At 42.2% G+C, this 22186-nt stretch overlaps 1 protein-coding gene across 1 annotated transcript in view; it reads right to left on the bottom strand.

Annotated features, from left to right (window-relative positions):
* Window positions 1-6392: 6392 nt before the first annotated feature.
* The window catches only part of SUPT7L (SPT7 like, STAGA complex gamma subunit), an 18566-nt gene continuing 2772 nt past the window's right edge, over window positions 6393-22186 (bottom strand). Inside the window, exons 3-5 of the mRNA XM_027887071.1 lie at window positions 16601-16925; window positions 14526-14763; window positions 6393-11617 (exon numbers count right to left, since the gene is read on the bottom strand). Of these exons, the coding sequence (XP_027742872.1) occupies window positions 11355-11617; window positions 14526-14763; window positions 16601-16925 (826 nt within the window). The 3' untranslated portion in view covers window positions 6393-11354. The remainder of the gene's footprint in view (window positions 11618-14525; window positions 14764-16600; window positions 16926-22186) is intronic.

Below are 22186 nucleotides of genomic sequence, written 5' to 3'. Positions count from 1 at the left end.
ATCACAGTTTATGTTATGACCAGTAAGATACTGTCATCGCTTAGGTAGTGACTTGCACAGGAATTGCAAGTAATGCCCAGACACTTGGAAAGACTTCATTTCCAGAGCAAACACATGTAACTGAAAAACCGGTCTGTGTCCTACCTCTCTCTCTGCATTTCCAGTCCCTAGAGCTTACAGGTCTCATACGGGCCTCCTACCTCAGCTCAGTTATAAAAGGGGTCATGGTTTTAAGTCCTGAATATTCCCTAATTCAGTCCTTGGTGTTAGCCAGCATAGCAGCCATCCCAGTCACATTGCTGCTGCATTATTTTTGCTCCGTGGATGAAAAGAGGATTAAAGTCTTCAGAGCTGCCAATCCAGATTTTTTTGGTTGCAATCCGCTCATTTAAGCAAACAAAACCTGCAAAGCTGGAAGGAGACTGACACATAAGATTTAGAGTGGAGTATGGAATAGCAATGCTGCATTTCGCCAAACAGCAAATCTGTGTACATCTCACTGGGAAACCAAGTAGAGACCTTGAAGATGGAGGGGAGCAGAAAGGATGCCGCAATTCAACCACACTCATTGAAAGAAAAAGGACAGGAAGACCCTCAGGGCCTACGACTGAGAAGACAAAGAGAGAATGTAAATAACTTCGACTGAGAATACACTTTGAAAACATATGAAATTACTTCTGTACCTTCTGGTTACTTCTGTTTCCCTTAGGGACTCCATCATAGTAGGTGGGATGGCAGTGGAAGTGAGAGAGGACAAACAACACTGTATTCTGTTGGCAGGACTCTGTTTTTCCTCCCTCATTTTCCTTGACATGAAATCATGATTCTTCTATTCTCCACAGCTTGCTCCATTTCTTCTTTCTCAAAAGAAGATTTCAAGGCTTTTTTGTTATATAAAATAAAAAACAGAACCCAATTCAGATGCAGGAACTACAGATGTCGGCTCTCCCTCTCCCTTTCTCCCTCTCCCTTGTCCTTATTGATGGGAGAAGCTCATCACTCCTTTTGGAAAAGGATAGAAAACTTTCTTTGCAGGACAAAGAACGTATTTTCACTTAGTCCTCCAAGAATTACTGCTCAAATATTGAGATCTGTTCAGGATTACATGCTGAACATCTGCATGTAAAAACAGAAGTTCTGGGACAATTAGGGATTTCTCAGAAGGGTTCTGAAAGAGAAATTTTTGTAAAAAGACCTACTCTTGCATGAGCTTTGTTCAGTCTGCCCAAAAAATTGCTAGCTTTGTCTAATCCATCATAGGATATGACACATCAGAAAGCATGATGCACCTTAAATGAAGGGTGGTATTTTGTAAAGCACCTGACCTCGTGCCAACACCCATCTGCATTCCCTCTCTGCTCATGTCCCTGTTTTGTCTTTCTTGTTTACCAGGGGCTGGAGCCTGCCCAGTTCACTGAACTGCACACACAGGCCTCCGCTGGCAGACAAATATGATGGAAAACAAACATTTACCAGTGGCCAGCATGCTTTAACTTCTGTGTGGGAAAATTCAATCTTGACAGAAAATGTTGAGAGTGATAGCCCTGGTTTTTGAAACTTCTCTGTAGGAGAGACCATGGAGCATAAAAGTGAAAGCAGAGGTTGTTATATATTCACAGATTGTTGCAGTGCCATTCTGTGGGGAGATGGGCCTTCAGTTTCCATTCAGACTTACCATGCTCCTCTGAGGATACAGCAAGGGAGCCAATTAGCACTAACGATGGCAGAGGTGATTTAGTGATATGGACACTTGTGTATAAGAAAATGACAGGTGTTGTCAGACCAGTGGAATAAAATATCATTCCTGGAGCAGCCCAGTCATGCCAGTTAGCTAGAGGTATTGGATGTCCAGAGAGATGAACTGCAGATCCTGACCTAAATTTAGAATGATGAGCTTTCTTTTCTATTTTTTAATTTTGCTCATTACTCTGCTGTACTGCCCTTATCCTGCCAAGCATTGAGGTATACCCATAACGCAAAGCACATCCACACCCTGTTCTTCATACACTTAAAATCACAGATGTGCTTATCTGAATTGCTACAGGAAAGACCAGGAGCATTACATGGTTATCTCAAGCACCCGAAACTCTTCTGGTCACACATCCACAAGACACTGATAGAAGTAACATTGGAACCATTCATAATCCTTTGGGGACTGTAAATGATATGATGGCAACTTCATAGCCACTCTGCACAAATAAATGAATATACAAATATTAAATACTTCAGTAATTCCCAAATACATGCCTACACAGATTGCCCTCTCCATCTCTTCAGCTTATCCTATGTCAATTTGAATCACTGATACCTTACAGATGCAGAAGGATTCTGAGTAGGGGAAAAGGAAGGAATAAAGACTTGCAACTTTTAACTTTTGCAGTTTCTAGAATAATTTGTCTCATCTTTCTCTCTGCCTTTCCTTTCACTTTTAAATCCTTCACCCCTGTATGAATTTCCAGTAGATGCTCCAAGAGCTCGTTTTCTCTCCTTGTGGGGCTGCTCACAGATTTTCTGCACAGACTGTCTCTTCTATCTGCGATTCCAAAAAGAAAAATCAGTTCTTTTGCAGTTCCACACTGGCCCTCACAGGTACACATCTACTTGCAGCATGACTCTGCAAAATTACCTGTATGCCTCATTAAAACACCCTAGAAATTCCCAAAAAACAGCTCTGAAGTCTGAGACTGTAGGTTCTGGACCTGCTTAAGACTCCAGAAGATGCCAGACTCATGAAGAATTTATGAAATAGAATAAATCAGAGTCTATGCATAAGGGTCTGTGCCTGGCCAACAATCTCCTTTCTAGTCCACAATTGCAAGACCAGATATCTTTAATTCACACTTGCTTCAGGAGTACTCAGTAGGACCAGGCCATTAGTTAGTACATTTTCAAGAGGTGATTCTGCCTGATTAAACACCTTATAAGATAGGTATCTTTTAGGGTATCCCCTAAGAAGTCCTTAATAAACAAGGAGAATTATATTCATTCATTATGGAAGTACACTTTGTACCCAACCCAAGAAGAGCACAATTTATCAGAACTGAGCATACAAACAGAATGGCTAGACACAGAGAGAAGAACAACAGAAATCACAGCTGAGAACTGTAGAGCTCCCCCAATCTGTTGTGAAATGCTAATTTTTTTAAAAGCTGGAAATGAGTGCAGGAAAGTCTCTGAGCTTTGAGCTAGAGAAGCTGAATACATGAAGGACCGTATCTCTTTATTCTTTTTATTTCTCTGGTTTCTTTGAAGTCATTGTGAAAGATTTGGATATACTGAGATGTAACTGGTTTGCTCAATGTTTCACGGAGAAAAATCCATTCAGTAGACAATGAATCATATTTTATCCTACCTGCCTGTTTAAAGACTCTGTTATAGAGCATCTGTAGTTAATAGGGCTGTGACATCTCAGCCATATCAGAAAAATTTAATTCAGAGATCACAATATAAATCCAACTACTTTGCTTTAAATGTGACCATCAAAGAAGCTGGGAAATGGAGGTGTGGTTTTGTTTCTTTAGAGGGTATGAAGAATTCTTAGAAGGGTTTTATATACTACAGCTTTTTAGATTAGAATTGTTTCATGTCATTTTCTTCAGGCATTCAGAGTTACCAGCAACTGGCTTCCTTGTTTCCTTTCTTAACTAGGGAAATCCAGGACTGCAGTACAACAGAAGACTTTGTATTGACTCAAATAATAGTAAAATTATGGTATTACAAGAGTCAAGAGACTGACAATGGGGGAAGATGGAGAGTGTCAAACTGGTCTGGTTATATTAAGTTTATTCACTATTGGGCATTGCAGATGAAAAAGAATGGTTTTGCTGAACATTCAGCATCACTGTCTTCAAAGGAGCTGCTGCAGCAGCAGACGTGTCATGTTCACCAAGCACATTAAATTTCCTACAGCAAAATCAGGAACATCGAAACCAACATTGTGGCTGCTTCATGCTTAAAAAAAGTAATGAAAAGGGAAAAAAAAAAAAAAAGGGAAAAAAAAGTCGGATTTTCTTGGTTTTTTTGTATTACTATTGGCAAATACTATCATTTTCTCAGCCTTTCTCACAATACTCTGAAACTGATAAACAGAAAAGGAAAGGAACAGTAGTTCACGAAGTCTTTCACGGGATTACTTTTTAACAAATGCCAGCTTTGGCAAAGCAGGGCAACACAGACCCCAGAGCGTGTGCCATGCTCAGCCCAGGATGCTGCAGTGATCCCCTGCCTCATCTTCTCCTGTTGTACAAGTCCTGCCTGTCCCCATTCTTGAGCCTGAAGGTATCAGGGATGCAGGAGTTTTATGCCAGAGCTGGAATTCAGCACACCTTCCATCCTGGGCAGTTTGTCCAGCAGAAACAAGATGGGACAACTGGGAAGAGCAATCAGCATTTTCAACTATTATATTTACAGCAATTCCTTTCCTCCACCAAAAAAAAAGAGGAAAACTTTGGCTAAACTAAGACATTTAACCTTATCAGATTTTTTTTTTCCTCTGAGAAAAATAGGTTGCTTCCTAAATCTGCTTTGCAGCTCAAAGCAGACAGCAACAACGTGCCACAAGAAGTTGGGTGGTGAGGGCACAGAAATGATGTCAGGAGCTCGAGAGGAGAATGAGTGATGTTGGTCATGGGAGAGATGGGGAAAACCTGCATGAAGAGCCAGGAGCAGCACAGGATGAGCAGAGGCAGCAGCGTGTTTGGATGGGCACAAAGCTGAGAGTGAGGCAAACCTAGAAGTTTGGGCTCAGAGGTGGCAGCCCAGACTTGAGGGAAAAGCACACAGGGTGGGTGCCAGGGCCCTGACAGGCACCAGAAACAAAAAAGAACCCTTACAACACCCAAGCCTGTTATCCAGCTCACTGTCAGGTTCCACTGCCTATTGCGAGGACACCTGACACACCCTGAATCGAGAGCACGTGCTGTCCAGGTGCAGGCACGACTCCTGAGCTGATTCCCAAAGGGAAAGAAGCTTCGGGAGCAAGGGCTGTTTCTAGCCTGCTGAGCCTGGAGAGAAAGACCCACGAGCTCTGCAAACCACTGAGCATCACTGCAAAAGGGGAGATCCCACCCTGCCACAGACCCCACAGCCCCATTCTCCCCACTACAAGGGTGCCGGGTGCCGAGCCCACCCCAAAGGACGTTTCTTCACAACTCATAATGAGGTCGACTTCTCTCACGCAGCGTTTCCATAGCAACAAAGAGGCGATTCTAATCTCCGACATAAAAGACGCAGCGAAAATGACATGGTTTGGAGTTTTGGGGGTTGGTTGTTTTTTTTGGGTTTTTTTTTGGGGGGGCGGGGGGGAGGTAAGGCTGTCGCTGCAGCCGCAAGCGGCCCTCCCCGGGCTGCAGCATCCCCCCCGGCCGGCAGCCCCGGCAGCGGCGTGTGTCCAGCACCACCACGCGGCCCCAGCCGCACCCGCACCGGGCAGGGGGCGAGAGCCTGGGCACGGCGAGCCCAGGAACCGGGGGGTCGGCCCCCTCCCCCAGATCATCTGCCAACAAGGCACCCGGCTGCCGCAGCACCGGGGCTGCCGCAGCGCGGACAACCGAGGTTGTTAAGAGCAGAGGGAGGCAGAAGTGGGATGCAAGCGGGATCAGGCTTTAACCCGGTGGGATGCAATGGGAAGGGGTGATTGCTGGCCTCTGTCCCAAGTGGAAAGCACAGCCCAAGACGCACCCGCGGATCGGGAAATGAATTCAGCAGTATAGGCTTGGGAGGGCAGCAGCCGTGCGGCGGGAGGAATGCTCTCAGGTACAAGGGTGATGGGAAACACAATGTTTATTATTCCCTCTCTCCTGGCAAGCAGCACAAGCCAATATCCTAATTCATGGCGTGCTATTTGCAATTGCTTAGCAGGGCTATCAGGCACCAGACATTCCTTCCTCAGCCCTGCCATGACGGACAGAGCAGAGGGGAAAATACGCTGTGCTTCATTCACTGCAGTCTAACGCAGTCCCCCAGAAAAAAAGAGCAGAATGTAAAATAAGTACACCAGCACATAAAAGAGCAAAGCACACGGCTTGGAGCAGGGCTCCTAGGCAGTCTGTTAATATAAGGAGTAGAAGTATATATAAGCAGTTGCTCCAGAAACAGCACTTGCTTATGTTAGATGAATACCAATGCTCGCACTGTGGTTCTAATATCACTTCAGGGGCTCACTAACACCGGCACCTGTGAAAAATAAGACTTGCATTTTCTCTGGCCACTTCCTGGAATAATATCTCTTGTCTTCCTGGTTGTGACATTAACACTGATATATCATCTCAGCCCTTTATTTAGGCCTGCAAAAGGTCTACTCAGATCCCACGTCAGGGTAGACAGAACCCCAAGAGCAGCCTTTGCATTCACAGCACCATTCTTCAAAACAAACCAAAAAATCCACACAACAATTTCAGGATTTTTATTTCTGAGTAGTTTTATTTATTTTATTTTATTAGAAATTACAAAGAAACTCTCTCCAGGAGAGCAAGGAAAAAAACCAACCCTGAAATATTATGAAGCAATTTCGTTCCATATAAACACAAGCAAAGTTACATATTTCGTTCACATGCATGTACAAAAACATTTTAAGTAAAACATCCTTCACACATAACACCTGCATTAGTCTCAGAACTGAGCACATAATCAGATTGGCCTCACCTCCCCTACCTAATCTTATTTTCCTGTTTTCTTTTTAAATTGTAAATTTCTATGCAGCAAACATCTCTTTTTCTGCACATCATTATGAATATTGAAATTAGCATGGATGGCCTCAGAATTAAATCACTAGGTAGCAGAGTCTGACATAGAGCTGTATACTACAGTTGTTACGCTGCCATTTATACAGACAACTTTTTTGGATAACAGGCAAAACTCTTCAAAAGGAATAGAAAGGTATTGCTAGAGGGAAAAAGGAATATGATGCACAGTGCTCTCTCAACTACAATTCTGTATGATTCCTATGCAAAACACTTCAAAAGCCAAGTAATTCACAGATCTTGGTCTCCAAATTGATATCAAAGTTCCCACCAATTTCAATCATGGCAAACTAAATCACTAAAAGACATCAATGCTACTGGATATGGACGTGGCCAATACTCAATATTCCAATTTTTCATCCACCCACCTTTGGAAAGGGAAGGGAGAAAAGATGAAAGAACTATCAAAACTGCCGACTGCTGAAGCAGGTGGGTCAGCAGAGTGCTTTACCAGCGATCAGCAAAAAACAACTGCAAGAGCAGAGCTTCATTCCAACCCACTGCATATTCTCACAGTGGCTTAAAATGTGGGGATTACACGGTCAATGAACACCTCACTAGTTGCCCTAGGCTGCATTAACACCTAGCAAAATCTTATTTGATTCATCAAAAGAGCATATTGTCTGTATCTGACTTGGTGAGCTAGATTTTGAATTTCACTATTTCATGCATGATGAACACTACTGTAAATCTAAAAACCATTAATGTTCAGAGGGGAAGGGCTCACCCAGAAGGTGAAGATTCCACATGCATAAGAGGAAACTTCAAGCACACAAATATCAGCAGCAACCCTTAGCGTAGTGTGGGAACAGGAGGTACAGCTATTACTCTGCCTTCATTTTTTAAGTATGTGAGCGATGCCGATGGATTTCTCACCTCTGCATAAACACGCATCCCAAAGAGAATCAATGACACTTCTTCCTTACACTGCAATGACACAGCCGAATCAAAGGAGGGTGAATTTCCACTGTATTTAAATACTCTCGAAGCACTCAGGCTTGGCTTGTTGCAGTGTGTGTTATAGAGTGAAACGGGTGTGGAAAAGGGATATGAAATGAAAAATCACAAAAGTAAGAAAGAACATCTGCACATACAGAGAAAGCACTTAAGATTAACACTTAGGAGGTTTAACCAAAGCCCTGGAGAACACTAGATTTTCATTTTTAGCCCACTTGAAATCTTGCAAATGAGTAAGCGATGCTGGCAGCAGTCACTCTGTCATCCAGCTCCTGAAAATAGTGCAACAGACTTTGCATAAGCACCCTGGCCTCAAGAATACTTTAATACACCTGTTTGCAAAGCATCTACAGAGAAAAGCCCAAATACAGGTGTTCTCACACAGTATCAGACACAAGGGCCAAATCAAGGTGAGCCTCGAGGCCCCAGCCTAGTACATTCTACATTCTGTGTGTGTTTTGGAGAACACTGGGTCTACTGGTTTAGCTGAGACGGGCAGCCTGCTCTTAGCCCAGGACAACCATTTGAATGGCAAACTCTGCTAAATGTGCAGAAAAGAAAAGCACGGGCATAGCAGGAGGAAGCCTCCTCTGATTCCCACACAGGAAGGGCTAAAGCCACATCACTTAGGTCAGATGTTGACGGTGTGGATGTCTTCAGCTGAGGTAGTAAAGCTGAACTCACTTTTTGAGCACACAAAGGAAAAACACACATTTCTAAAAATGCCGTTCATTTGACCCACTCTATATTTCTGTTTCAAGGCCAAAAGAACAGTGACTATTTCAGTCAGAATGAATATTTCTTTTCAGCTGCAAATGGAGCCCAGAGGAAAAAATTTAGATGCAGACATCTAAAGCTGTGAAGATACCACCTGGAATACCTGGGCAGCTGAACGGCAGAGTTGTGTTGTACTTCTTTGTGATCAGCAGTTTTGCTTAAAATCTGTATCATATAGGACTGTAACATTTCAGTGACCATCTAAACATCCTTCAGCCAGCAACAGTCCTACCAAGATGGAATAAAAGCCCAAGACTCTCTCAAAACTCTCTGAATGATCACTGTGCCTTTTTTTGCATAGTAACTAAATCTCAAACATACTTCTGAAAGGCAAATATTACTATTCTTTTTTTACAGCTGAGAAAACAGCGACATAGCAGCTTGCCTAATGGTGACTCAGGGGGAATCAAAATAAAGACTTCCTGGTATGCTCTTCTACTACTGACTAGGCTTAAAGGAGTGAGAATTTACCTCCTAGGAGAAAAACTTTAAAACTGTGATGGACAATTTTAACTCCATTGTCCATAAAAGCCTGTGGTCACACATTCTTATTAGACATTGAGGAATTTTATGTTTGGCTTCCACTTCTATAAAGTGGAAGAGAAATACAGTTAGGAAAAAAGAATTAAGGCCAGGCATGTTATACAGAAACAAAAATACTACGCCTGAAGCTCATTCTTTCAAAAGATAAACCTGCAATTGTAAGGATAAATGGGAGGTTTGGTAAATTTCCCTCAAACACCCCAAGGGGTTACAGGTATAAAGCCAGTTTAAGTGGCTGTTCATTCTTGATTCACGTTCATTCTAGCTTTTTTGAGAGAGAGACACACTGAATCAAGTTAAAGACTGAGCTGATCAACTGAGGATTGTGCAGAACAAAAAAAATGCCATCAGTCAGCTGAGCCATAAAAGCAAGCAGCAAAATAGATTCTGTTTCAGACTAAGTTGTCAAGATAACAACTTTGACTATGAAGCCTCACCCAGTCTGAAGTTGCTGCACTCAATCCAATGACAGCAAAGGAAAAGTTTGCATTGCAAGTACTGGCTCACACCAATACTAAAAGCTGCTTCCTCCTCTCCAAAAAAAATGCATCAACTTCCCTGACTACGTGATCATGAAATCAATAAGAGAATAAGCTCTGCTTGACTTGTTTCTAACAAGGAAGAATTAGTGGAGAATGTGAACGTCTTGGCTGCAGAAGACACGGAATTGTGGCATCTAAAATCCTGAGAAATGTTTCCAAGACAGAGTCCTACCTTCAGGTCAACAAATTTTGGTTTATTCAAGGAATGCCTTGGCAGGATTTCATGAGGGACTGCCCTGGCTGCCCAAAGGAACCCAAGTGTGCTACCTTATCTTCAAAGGCAGCTTTCTGAAAGTAGAAAAACAGTCCTATCTGACAAACAGAAATTAAAGCAGGCATAACAGAAGGCCAGCAAAGACAACCAGGGAACTCCTTACCGAGCTCAAACACAAACAAAAAGGTACACAGAAGTGGAAGTGAGAATGGGCTGGCCAGCAGGGATATAGAGACACAGCCTAAGTATGCAGGAAGAATTAGGAAAGCAAAAGCTCAGCTGGAGTTGCAACTGGTAAGTGATGTGAAGAAAGGCTTCTACAAGTACATTGGAAGCAAAAGAAAATATAAGAAAATATGGGTTAACTGTTCAGCAATGCAGGAAATATGGTGACAAAGGATGTTCTTTGTACTTTGAGGCTGATGTACACAACACCTTTTTTGCCTCTTTTTATTGATAAGTTCTGCCTTAAGGCCTGTCAGGTCCCCAAGCCTTCAGGTAGTATGTGGGAATAAAGCATCACCTATGGCAAGGAAGACTGAGTTGGCAAGAACTTAAGCCAGTTGGAACCGACAGGATTAATCTGAAGGCACTGAGTGAGCTGGCACTGTGAGATCACGCTACAGCATCTTTGCTAGGTCATCATAATCATCAGCGATTGCTCTCCAACTTAAAATACCCTACCTTAAGACTCTCTTGCTACTCCCAACAGTCAGCAAGCATGAGGGAAACAAGTACATTGAGGGAAATTATTATTCCTCTTTATTCAGCGCTTATGAGACTGTACCTGGTGGGCTGCATTCACTTTTGTGCTCCCCTTTACAAGGGCACTGCAGCAATTTCAGTGGAAGGCCACAGAACTGGTTAAGGAGTTGGGGCACAGGACAAGCAAGAAGGGCTCAGGGAACATGGTTTCTTCACACTTAAAAGGAGAAAAGGCTAAAGAGAGATCTCACTGTATATAGTCACTTAATACCCAGGTTGGAGAAGCCAAACTCTTCTCAGAGATGAACAGTGACAGAACAAGAGACAATGAAGACAAACTGGAACATGGGAAATTCCAACTAGATGCAAGAACGTATTTTTCCTTACTATGAGGGTTGTCAAATGTAGGAAAATGTTGCTCAACGAAGTTTGGCATCACTATCCCTGTAGGTACTCAAAACTCAAATGGACAAAGCCCTTAGCAACCTGCTCTAAATGGCTGTGTTCTGAGCAGGGGGCTGGAGCAGAAACATCATGAGGTACCTTCAAACCAAACTATTCAATGGTTCTGTGACTTAGCAAACCTCCTCACAACTACTTTTCACTGGTATGTTCCTGATAATTCTGCCAAAGCAAGCCATGCCACCATCAGATGTAATGGGTGATCTTCAGTCTCATGAGTCAGGATGGAGTACAGAAGCCAGCAAAGAGGAGAGCTGAAGTGCACTGCACATCAAACCTCTCACAGTAACTTTATGCAGGTCCCTCATACACCAGGGCCAGCCCTGTGTTAGGATCATAGCCATCACAGTACTCTCCTAGTTCATCTCCAGTCTATTAAATATCCTCGGGACTAAATAAAAAGGCTGTTCCTCTTCACATCTTCTTCATCTTTTTCTTGCAGCGTTGGTTGAAGACAGGTGAGGATCCCATCAGACTGTCAGCAGAATGAGAACCGTAGCTGCTCTCAGAGCCATTGGGGCTTTGTGGCATCCCAGCCTCACTCATGCCTGACATCGGTTCCTCAAAGACATCACTGCCTAGGACCCCATGGCCATGTACATTACCCTCCTCATTTTCCTGTGGCTCCATTTTCACCTGTGCCAAGTTCCAGAGTGGGGAAGCATTCACCTCAGCCCCTAGAGAAAGAAAAAGCACATAGTAATAACTAAGTAAAAAGATAAATCATAAACAGCATGCAGATACAAGGGACAGCAGCACTGATAAAGATGGAGCAAAAGCAAAGCCACAGGTGACCTAGGTTGGGTGGGAAACAAAATGCAACAAGCACTGTGATTAATTAAAAAAAAAAAAAAAACAACTTATTGGTTTTTTTGTTTTAACAGCCCAGCAACTGCCACTCTAAAAAACATGCTGTCCTTTCACTGCAAGCCTCCATGTGATTTTATCCATGAGAAGCAACTTCATATGACTCTCCAGGAGCACCTAAGCAGCAGTGAGTATACTAACAGCACATGGACTAGACCCTGCATAAGCAGTGCTTTGAGGCAGTCCAGAAGTCATTATGAGGTCCTTGCAACTGTCAGACATACTGGACTTCTGCAGGGCAGGTGAAGTGAGAGGGCAGAGGAGTATTTGGATGAACAGTCTCAAACACCACTTTCAGCACTGAAATGCAGGGACATCAGAGCTGCAGTCAGCCACCTGCCTGCCTCCTCGTATTTAACGCCCACAGGTCTCATCCCACACTTAAGCACAAAAGAAAGAAATCCTCTTGGCTCAACCTCACAGACACCCTGATGGGAAATAGCTCTCCCCCATCCCCCTTTTTTTATAAAAAACTCTTTCGGACTAGTGTGCAGTCTGAGCAGATTGAGGACTTTCTGTACAAGATTACGAAACCATATTGCTTGATAACAGCAAACGTTTTCTCCCCAAGAGTAGTAATTACAGATTGCATTATTTCTCTTTATTTACTGTTTTAAAATCCTATTAAAAATACACTAATTGGGCTCCTTGCTGAGATGGGCATAAACAGCCCAAAACCAAACCATGAAATCTTCTCACATTTAAATCTGGTCCCTCTTGTGTGGCATTAAATTCATATGGAAAATAAAATAAAATAATTAAAAATTAAAAAGAAAAAACAACAAATCACCCAAACCTGCCAAGCAAAACAGGAAACCAGTTTTAATGAGTCTTCCAAACCTTGTGTCTCAAGGAACATGGCTACATTTTGAAAGCACAACCTAACCTCTTGTACTGAGCCAAATGCACTATTATTCCCTATTATCAATACACTAGTAACAATAGTCCCTTATTAGTAGCAATTACAGAGAGAACAAATCTCCCAGCACATCTGTACTGACAACTCTCCTTACGAAGAAGTCAGGAATCTTTTCCAGAGCAGCTAACCCAAAGCAGGGTTTATGAGACCTCTGTGGCAACACAGCCCACATTAGCTCAGTTGCCTTAATGAAAAGTCCTTTTTATGTTAATCATAAGTAAATGCATCCCTCTCAACAACAATGGACACATCATTAAAATGCTATCAGTTCCACAGTTACAGCTCCAGTCTAGACAATAATCAGAGATGCTCACTGAACTAAACTGTGTCTTTCCACCATCAATTGCTCTTTCTCCATTCAGCTCTGTCACCTGTCACCAAGAGTGTCACTAATGACTGAAAGTACTTAAACTTATCAACACAGGATGTTTCATCTTCAAAGCGCTTTAACTTCAAAGTACTTTACAAATAAGCTAATCTCCATGTTATCCTGAGAGGTGGAGGAATGAGGTTCCCAATTTTGCACCCATTCTCCAACTGCAGTGAAATTAAGCAACTAGCCCACAACTGCAACATCAGGCATAAGCAGAAACGCAAAAAGGACAGGGAAGGCTGTAACGAGAGCTTTGCCCTCCGACACTGAAGCCTTACTGCCCTACCTCTGGGCCTCACACCTGTATTTTTGAGAGGGTGGGGTCCTAATTGCAGCAGCTTTTTCTCGCTCCTTATGGTATTACACTCTCCAGCCTGCCCAGCCCTAGACTGGGACTTCTTACAGTGATGAGATTTACAAAGGCTCTTATGAAGTGAAGAGGGATTTTCAGGAAGGAACAGAGCACTTGTATTCTTAATTAGAAAACATCAATTCGGTATCAGAGAGGCAAGAGGCATTTAATATACAGCTAGCATGCTAACCTCTGGGTCTCAAGTGGTAAATGCTAATACAAAACTTTCCAGATGAATCACTCACAATCCCGGATGGGCCAGAGGAGTCTGCTGTTCCCTCTCCCACAAAAATGCAAACAATTCACATATCAGAGGTGCTATGGAAAACAGCAGGAGCTTTCAGAAAAACATCAGATAGATTTGTGCTTTTTTAAAGCTCAGCACAATGTAAAAAAACTAATGGACTCAGAGGTATACTCTACCTTCACTATATATGCTATTTAGTTTAGGGTTAATAGGACAGGCTTAATTGTTTTTTAAGCAGATTTTTAAGTGAAACAGTTATTATTGCAGGGATTTCCAGAGTTCAGAAGGTTCTATACAAAATTAAAACTGCCTTTCTTTGGAAGATGAATGTCTTCTTCATTTCCCAGGAAGCTTAGCTTTACTAAACAGAGAACAGAATGAAACTTGTATACAGATATGCAAAAAGCACAGCAGCACCAGTATGCTTCAATGCCAACATCAAGGAATTGCACTTTGGGGAAGAGTGCAGTCTCCATAACCCCACTATGTCACACACCATTTCACTTTCCATGGCCTCAGCTAACTATGGCAGGCTTTGGGGTAGAGATGCTGGGAGGGACTCCCATGAGCCTATTTCACATAAGTCACTGATAAGCTTTCATAACACAATGACTGTCACTACCAGGGTGACTTCTGAACATGGAGAACAGCAGCAAGTATCATTTGTGTTTCCAGAACTCATTTGGTGCCCAAACTACTTAAGGAACATGACCTTCAACCTTTCTCTGAATGTGAATCTCTGAATGTGAATCTAAAACTACCCATAGGAAACAAGATCACAAGGAATTGCTGATGGACTGTTTCCAGGAGCAGCAAGAAATCCCTACCTGAAGTCTGTGGGGAAGCTTCTACTTCCAAGTTGGCCGAGAAGCGCTCACTTTGAGCTCCAAGGACTCCAACAGGCAAAGACTGGTCACCAGAAGCCAGATCTCCTTCCAGCTCCTCACTTATGGGGAAAGTAATATCACTCACAGGTTCCTCCTTAATCTTCACAGGCTTTGTGTCCTCTGCTGCCTTTTCAGGGTTGACAATCTTCTCGTATTCTTCAGAGAGCTGCTTGCTAACCTGTCCAAGATTAGTGGGTAAAGAAGAGGCCAGAAAGGTGAGAGCGACTTCAGAGACTCTGATGGCAATTACACTGCAGTGCACTCTGTTCCCAGAATGTTATTAACATCTGACCCGAACGAACAAGTAAACAGCTTACCAGCTACACAGGAAAGATTTTTTTTTTTCCCCTTTAAGTGCACCTTCTGTCCTGTAATCCTGTAACAAGGGGCTTTAATAAGAGGTTTAATCCAGACATCCCAGACAGGGACGATGAGATGATGAGGCCCAGAAACTTAAACAGAGCAGGGAACAAAAGCAAAGTGTCTGTCTTACTCTTTGTTTTTACCTATAACATTGTCCCCCATCCTCGAGTAACAAATTTACCCCAGCATTAAAAACCAAGCACCTCAGATCTTCAATAGCTCTGTAGTCAGCACTGGGCAAAGTCTGAGTACCTTCTGTCAAATGCACAGCAAAAAAACCAGAAGTTTTCTCCAGTTAAAGAAGTGGAACAAATATAGGAATGAGATTTAGAATTGCCCTGTACTTCCAGAAAGTTAACAAGAGTAGGCAATTAAACTTAAAAATTTCAGGTTTCGTCTGCTTCTAACAAACACTTGTTTATACAACTGAATCCCAACAGTCAGTGAACTGTGCTCAGGAAAATCCCAAGGCTTTAAACAGCAGAAGCAAGCAGGAAAAAGAATAGCAAAGCCTATTTCCCCCTTCTAGATATAGTTCCAAATACCAAGGCTACTGTGGACCTCAGCTCTGTATAAAGAACAAAACCAGTAAGACAGTGACCTGCTGCAGGATGAGAGAAAACTGCATCAGCAGAACGATAATTCCAAAAAGACACAACATCTGAACAAAAACGTTTGAACAAAAATGAACACAACTGGTTTTCTGAACAGGAATGTTTTAATGAAGACAGATCTTGATGATGTTATTTTTAAGCACAAACCTCAGAATCCATCACAACTTACTTACTACCCGTACTTACATGTGTCTCTGATTTACGCTGCCTCTGTAAGCCACAAGGTGTCAGCCCTGGGAAAAGCAGGGGCACAAGGCAGCTGCTCCAAAATGAGTCAACTGGCACTCATAAGGAAGAAGGAATGGCAGGTTTTGGTCTTGTTTTTGATAAGTAGGAGCAAGATTCCCACTTCAAACCCTTGCATTTCTCTAATTCCACAACAGGCAGCTTTATATCATTCAAATAAAATGCTTGTTTAATTTCTTAGAATACTTGGACCGAGAGAGAAACCATACCCTTATTCTTACAACCTACATTTATTGATGCCTCTTATTTAACAATTCTTCTTCTTTCTCCACAGAAGCACAGTCCCCTCTAGAGTGGAATGTAGCACCTGTGTGAGAAGTCAGATCAGCACAATACTACCCTATACTCCTACTAAAGCTTAAGGAAGTCACCCCTTGCTTAAGCAAACATAAGCCTCTGCACAGCTTAGTAATTTTTGTCTCCTTACTTGTTTTCTGAAATATTAACCAGCCAAATATCCCAATAAAGCAGAAAATTCAGTTCATCAGTCAGTTCTGATTTTACCTCTACTTGATATTTTTGTCTGGGCCATTCAAGAGCTGGGTGACTCTTCTCAAACTCAGGTAAGCCATCAGTAGAACATCCTTAGCCTCAGTAGGGACACAAATAAGGGGCTCTGTCTTCTAGTCAAAAAAAATCCTGTTTCTTTTTCCCTTGATGACTCCCCTCCACATCCAGTAGGTTTTTGTAATTGGATCTCACCACAGTAAGACTCAGGACTTGCCACAGGAATAAGCAATTGCACTGGGGGTACATTTCTTGGTGCTGTCAGGTCCCTAACAATCTTCTCACCTGAAGCATGTAGCTGTGATAATCCTTAATGCGGTGCTGCCAGAACTTCTGCAGAGAGAGCACGCTGCCAATGCCCACTTCATGGAAGACCTGCTCCATGACATCAGGAAAAGGGGTGTGCCCAAGTCGAGCTTCTCGATCCACAGCGAAGCGCAGCAGTTTGGTGAACTTCAAGCAGTACTCATGGGCAATGTCTGTCAGGGTCTCCAGAACACTCTCATTGGCACACTCAAAGCCTGTGTGAGCCAGGATGGTGGCCATTGACTGGTAGAGAAGTTGCCGGCAGGAGGACCAACTCAGTTCAGTCACTGGCTCCCCTTTTCCTCTAAAAACCAGAGAAGACAAAAATAGCACATTTTCAAAAATTGAAAGGAGTAGGTAAGTTGAAAAGATACTATCAATAACAAGTGATGGACAAAGGCAGAGCAGAGGGTTTGGGGTTCTTCACAGCTTCTCCATTGCACGTGAACACTACCTAGTAAAGGTTTATCTGCTTTTCCTTCTTCCCCCTCCTCTCCAAATCAGCATTTGCAATTTTCATTTCCCCTTTTAATGCTGCAAGATTCCTTGGGTGATGATGAATGTGGGATGCAAATCTTCTGAAATCTTAAGTAACTCCCTTCCCACCAAAGAGCTTTTTTCCTGGAGAAGTGAATTAAATGGGTCTTGGACGCAAACAAAAAAGGCTTTGTAAATAACTTGAATGCAAATCATTTCCCCTCTCAGTTAATTACATTTCTTTTTCTTATTACCTCTGATGTCACAGGCCTAATACTCAGATACAAAGGCTTCTGGGGTAGATAAGATTGGAATTTCTAATGCAAAAGACACACATAAAAAAGCAGGAAATGGGATATGCATATATTTTATACAGATACATTGTAGCCAAAGAGACTGTTTCCCTGTCCTCATTCCCAGCAGTCACTAAGAACAACGCTGAAAGAAGTAACCCCCTATGTAACCAAAGATGCAAACGCAAGACCCTGTGAGAAGGCCTGGAGAGGTTCTGCCATAAAGCAGCATTCCCTGGCCTTGGGTTTGAGACCTCTCTTCTCCCCTCTGTGTTGCTAAGTGGGAAGGAGTGACCATGAAGGATGGAGGACATGGAGAACAACTGATATGACCACTTCAACCAACATTTACAGTCACCCACCCAAACTATTCATCAACATGAGTTAACAGACAGAAGTTTTACACAGGAAAAAGAGGAGTCAAGACAAGGCCTCTGATAGGGAAGCATGTATCTACTAGATTTCTCAACTCATAACTGAGTGCATGTAATTGCCATATCAGTAACATGGACTTAAACACTGACACCAAAAAATCAAATTCCCTTTCTGCCGAGTATGGTATTTATATACTTTATTTTTACACTTCATTCACCACCAAAGGCATAATTAAGCTAAGAATTTCACTCTTCATTTGCTTCTGATCAATTTGCCCACCTTGAGGTTCTCCTCGTTCTCACCCTACATCACTTGTGCATCACCAGACACTCTTTCCAGTAACAGGACCTGATCAAACAGTACGCAGGCGGTACTGATGACTTGATAAAAGTGGCACTACTCTGACTCTCCAGCAACTGCCCTAGGCACCCTTCAGTCTCACTGAGAAGCTGGGCCACAGACCCTCAGGTTCTCTTGACCCTCAGAACTGACCCATAGAAAACCACTGAAACACAGTAGTAAAAAGATAACATTTCAGAGGAGTGAAAATGGAAGGTGGCACTTGGAGAGCTATCAGGAACAAAATCATTCATTTTCAAGAACACTAGCTCAGCACTTTCTGATTATTCAAATAAAGGGAGGAACTACACTATATTAAAAGCTGCATATAATAATATTTCTAAGTAGATATTAAGAACAGCATGTGGATCTCAGGTCATGGATTCATCCCAGCTATTAATTGATGGAAAATGACTCACATCCCAATTCCTTCTCAATTATGTAACTACTTTGCTAAGAATACGGCAGGCACCCTGACAAGATGAATTGGAAGATCAACAGTTCCTTTATAAATCAACTGTCATCCATACTGTTTTCACATCTCCCTCAATCCCCCTTCCACCTCAGTGACAGATTTCTGAAGTTCAGAAGCAGCCATATGTCTCACACAACACTGGGACTGGGAGGTTACAACAGAAATAAACAAGTATCGAAGAAAACAACCCTCAAAATTTATGCCTATAAAAAAGAATCTCTTTAGTGCATATAAAGGACATACCCAGCTGTACAGCAGCCATCAGTTGAGAGCACCTTACACTACCAAACCCACTGAACAAACAGGCTACTGTTAATATAGACACATTCACTCAAAACACTACGGGCAAAAAAAAAAAATCAGACAGAGATTTCGGCAAGCACAAGCAGGATGCTTAGCCACTTGCAAAGTAGAATACAACAACCATTTGGCAATGCATATCCCTGCTCAGAAGCAGCAGAGAATATTATATCTCTTTTAAACTCCCGGAGGAAAAGAAACCAATTGTGAGCATTAAAATGCAACAAGGTCACTATGCTGAAGGGCATATAATCAACCTGAAATCCAATCAATTAAAGACACAGAGAAAAGAAATTTCAGGTACTGTACTCAAATTCAAATCTCCACCTCTTGCTTTTGGAAAGGTCAATCAATTTTGGTTTGCTTTTCTTATTTTTTCTTCTCTTGTTTTCCTGTTTCCCACAATAAACAATAGAGGTATATGATTAAAGGCCAGAACAGAGAGTAGTGATTGAAATGTAGATGTTAACAGAAACCAACAAATGAGAAAATAATTTTTCTTCATCTCCTTTAACTTCCAGGTACTCTTGGGTAAGAATGCACATGAACAAAAACAGCCATATAGACGCATTTATGTTGAGAACAGCTATCTAATGTCAAGTCTTCCCAAAAAGGACAAGCAAACTTCTTCTTTTCCCTGATGATCATAGCTAAAGAGCCTTGGTTTTAGATCTCATCCATAAACTCAGCGCCTACAAAAGCACCCTTCCAGGTACTATCATTATGCAGAATGCCACCCTCCGCAGCACTTAGTTCTTTTCTAAAAGGCTCTCCATTCAGCAACCATCCAAAGCCATCCTACTTAACAAATTAGCCAGGTCATATAGCTACAAATAAACAGAAGTGTTTTAATACCTCAAGCTTCATCACCATAGATTAATAGGACAGGAAATCAGGTCGACGACTTGGAGATGATCTCTACAGAAAGTATAGTATGAAACTTCTCACAAATACTGGCCAACTTCCCACTCTTCAGTTTTGCACTTCTAAGAGTTCTATATTTTTATATATGGATCACCAACACTAGACAAAAATCTCCCTGCCAAGCTATGAATTCATTAGACCCAAAGCCCAACCTTCTCCCACTTCTACCAGCAACATGCAGAAAATCACAACAGAAGACAGGAAAATAGCGTCCATTTATACCAACCAGACTTATTTTCAGAATTTGTAAGTTTCCAAAACTCACAAAAGGCCCATTTTCTGTGTCAGTCAGTTAAATGACAACAAGCCACCCCACAAAGGCAGCAGAATCCATTCACGCAAGCCCTTCTCCTGTAAGGCTGTTTTTCTTAGAGGGAAGGGGAGCTCATGGTTCATTTCCCACACAACTATCTTCAGGGGACAGTGTTTGGGCTAAGGCAAGGATTGCCAGCCGATGTTCACTCAACTGCAGTAACGAATTGAAGTGCTCTGCTCCCTCCTAGGTGAGCATACGCCAGCAGCAGATGGAGGGAGGGACTGTTTTTCCTATGAACACGACAATTTCATGAAACATTACCCTGTGGGGTTGGATTTATACCAAATGAGGTGCAATAAGGCCACTTCAGAGCCATTCTCTCCAAAGCAGTAAAACGAAGGAGAACTTTGGAAAAACAAGACTATATTAGGCAGAAAGTGCATCAAAGAACACAGCACACTAACTTAAATGAGGAAGCTGTTTGCTTTTGGAAAAGAGCCTCGTTACACCTCATCCTGACTAAGTCTCTTTTTAAATACCTATGCTACATCTACAGGAAACTGCACAGGTATGAAAAGAAACTGCTCAATAGATAATGTCAAAAATAAATTGTATCCCAGTGGCATAACCAGAACACCAGTTGGTTTAGAAACAGGCTAAGCCAAAGTGCTTAGTTCGTGAGGGGAAGTGTGTTCTGCCTGGTTTTATTTCCACTGCTTCAAATCCTTCCCAACATTAAACCTGCTATCCCACTGACACATGCTCCTTTACTTCTGTACAGATATTTCTTAACTGCAAGTCCTTCAGTCATGAACTGCCTCCACACTGCAAGTTGCCAATTTTGTTTACAGATTACTTTTCAATGCAAAGCACACATCCAATGTGGTCAGGAGTGCAAAGGACAGATTGACTGAGAAATCTGTTACAAAACCAACCATGTACACACAAGAAAAAGCATCTGAAGAGGCACACGAGTAGGTTAGGTTTCTTTTAAAGGTGGATCCGTGCTAATCTGAGGAAGCTGAACAGAGAAGAAGGAAAAGCTAGCAGCTGTATTATGGTAAAAGTCTCATATTGAAATGACAGTTTCAAGTCTACAGTTCCTTACTCACTCTTCATCAATTATGCTTTAAGCTTACCTTCTGTTTCTACACCAACCAAAGCCAAACATCAATCCCTTATTGTGCATTCTAAGAAATGTAACATCAACACTTGCAAATCACCAGGACCAGATGGTAATTCATCCAGGAATACTAAAGGAATTCCAAGGATGAAATAGATGAATAGCTGTGGTGAGTCACCTCTTGCTTCAAACTGCATTGGTCCTTGAGGACCAGAAGACAGGAAATGTGAAAACATTTTCTTTTAATAGCCTCAGAGGAGATGTGAAGAACTGCAGGCTGGGAAGCCAAATATTTTTGGTGCATCAGGAAAATTCAAAGAATCAGAGGACACACAGGTAAATATGTTATGCTCAGAAAGAATTCAGAGAGCTTTTGTAGCTGGAAAACCTGCTTCACAAACCCAGAGTCCTCCAAATCAATCAACAAGCAAGTATGTCCACTCCACTGTGGAGTCCAGATCTTCCCTTCAAGATCTGTGCCAGAATCAAAGTTTGTTTCAACACATTTATAAACAGGCTAGAAAACTGTAGGAGAGGAATAGCATTGTGATTATAAAAATGCTGGTAGTACAGATTTTGGAGGGTTGAAAAGACCAAACCAACTGAAAAATAGCAGTAAATTAGGTTCTGCCTCTTCCTCATGACAGGAGGAGATAGGGGGTTACACATATGGGGCGGGGCAGAGGAAAACCAAAATTAACCCCAGGCATAACAAAATAAAAGACAAAGGGGCAGCATATCAAAGGATGAAAATGAATAACAAGGAAATAGAAGAGGACACACCTATACTAAAGAAACTTGCACTCTGATTCAGGCTGGCTACTCTTATCTTCCTTTCTTCCTGTGTCTGTACCTATATATTGCTTCTCAGTCCCAGGTGCCAAAAAAAATGAAATTAAAATATGGATTTAGTTGAATACAGTAATTCTGACAACTGCACCTCAGAAAGCAGCATAAAATTAAGTGCTACCATGTTTTATTGGGGGAAGAATGTTCTTCCTTA

This window comes from Empidonax traillii, unplaced genomic scaffold, assembly GCF_003031625.1.
Source record: "Empidonax traillii isolate 1590-97213 ecotype Southwest subspecies unplaced genomic scaffold, ASM303162v1 scaffold202:size1011777, whole genome shotgun sequence".
In the NCBI taxonomy this organism is placed as follows: Eukaryota; Metazoa; Chordata; class Aves; order Passeriformes; family Tyrannidae; genus Empidonax; species Empidonax traillii.
This window is presented reverse-complemented; position numbering and strand designations above follow the sequence as displayed.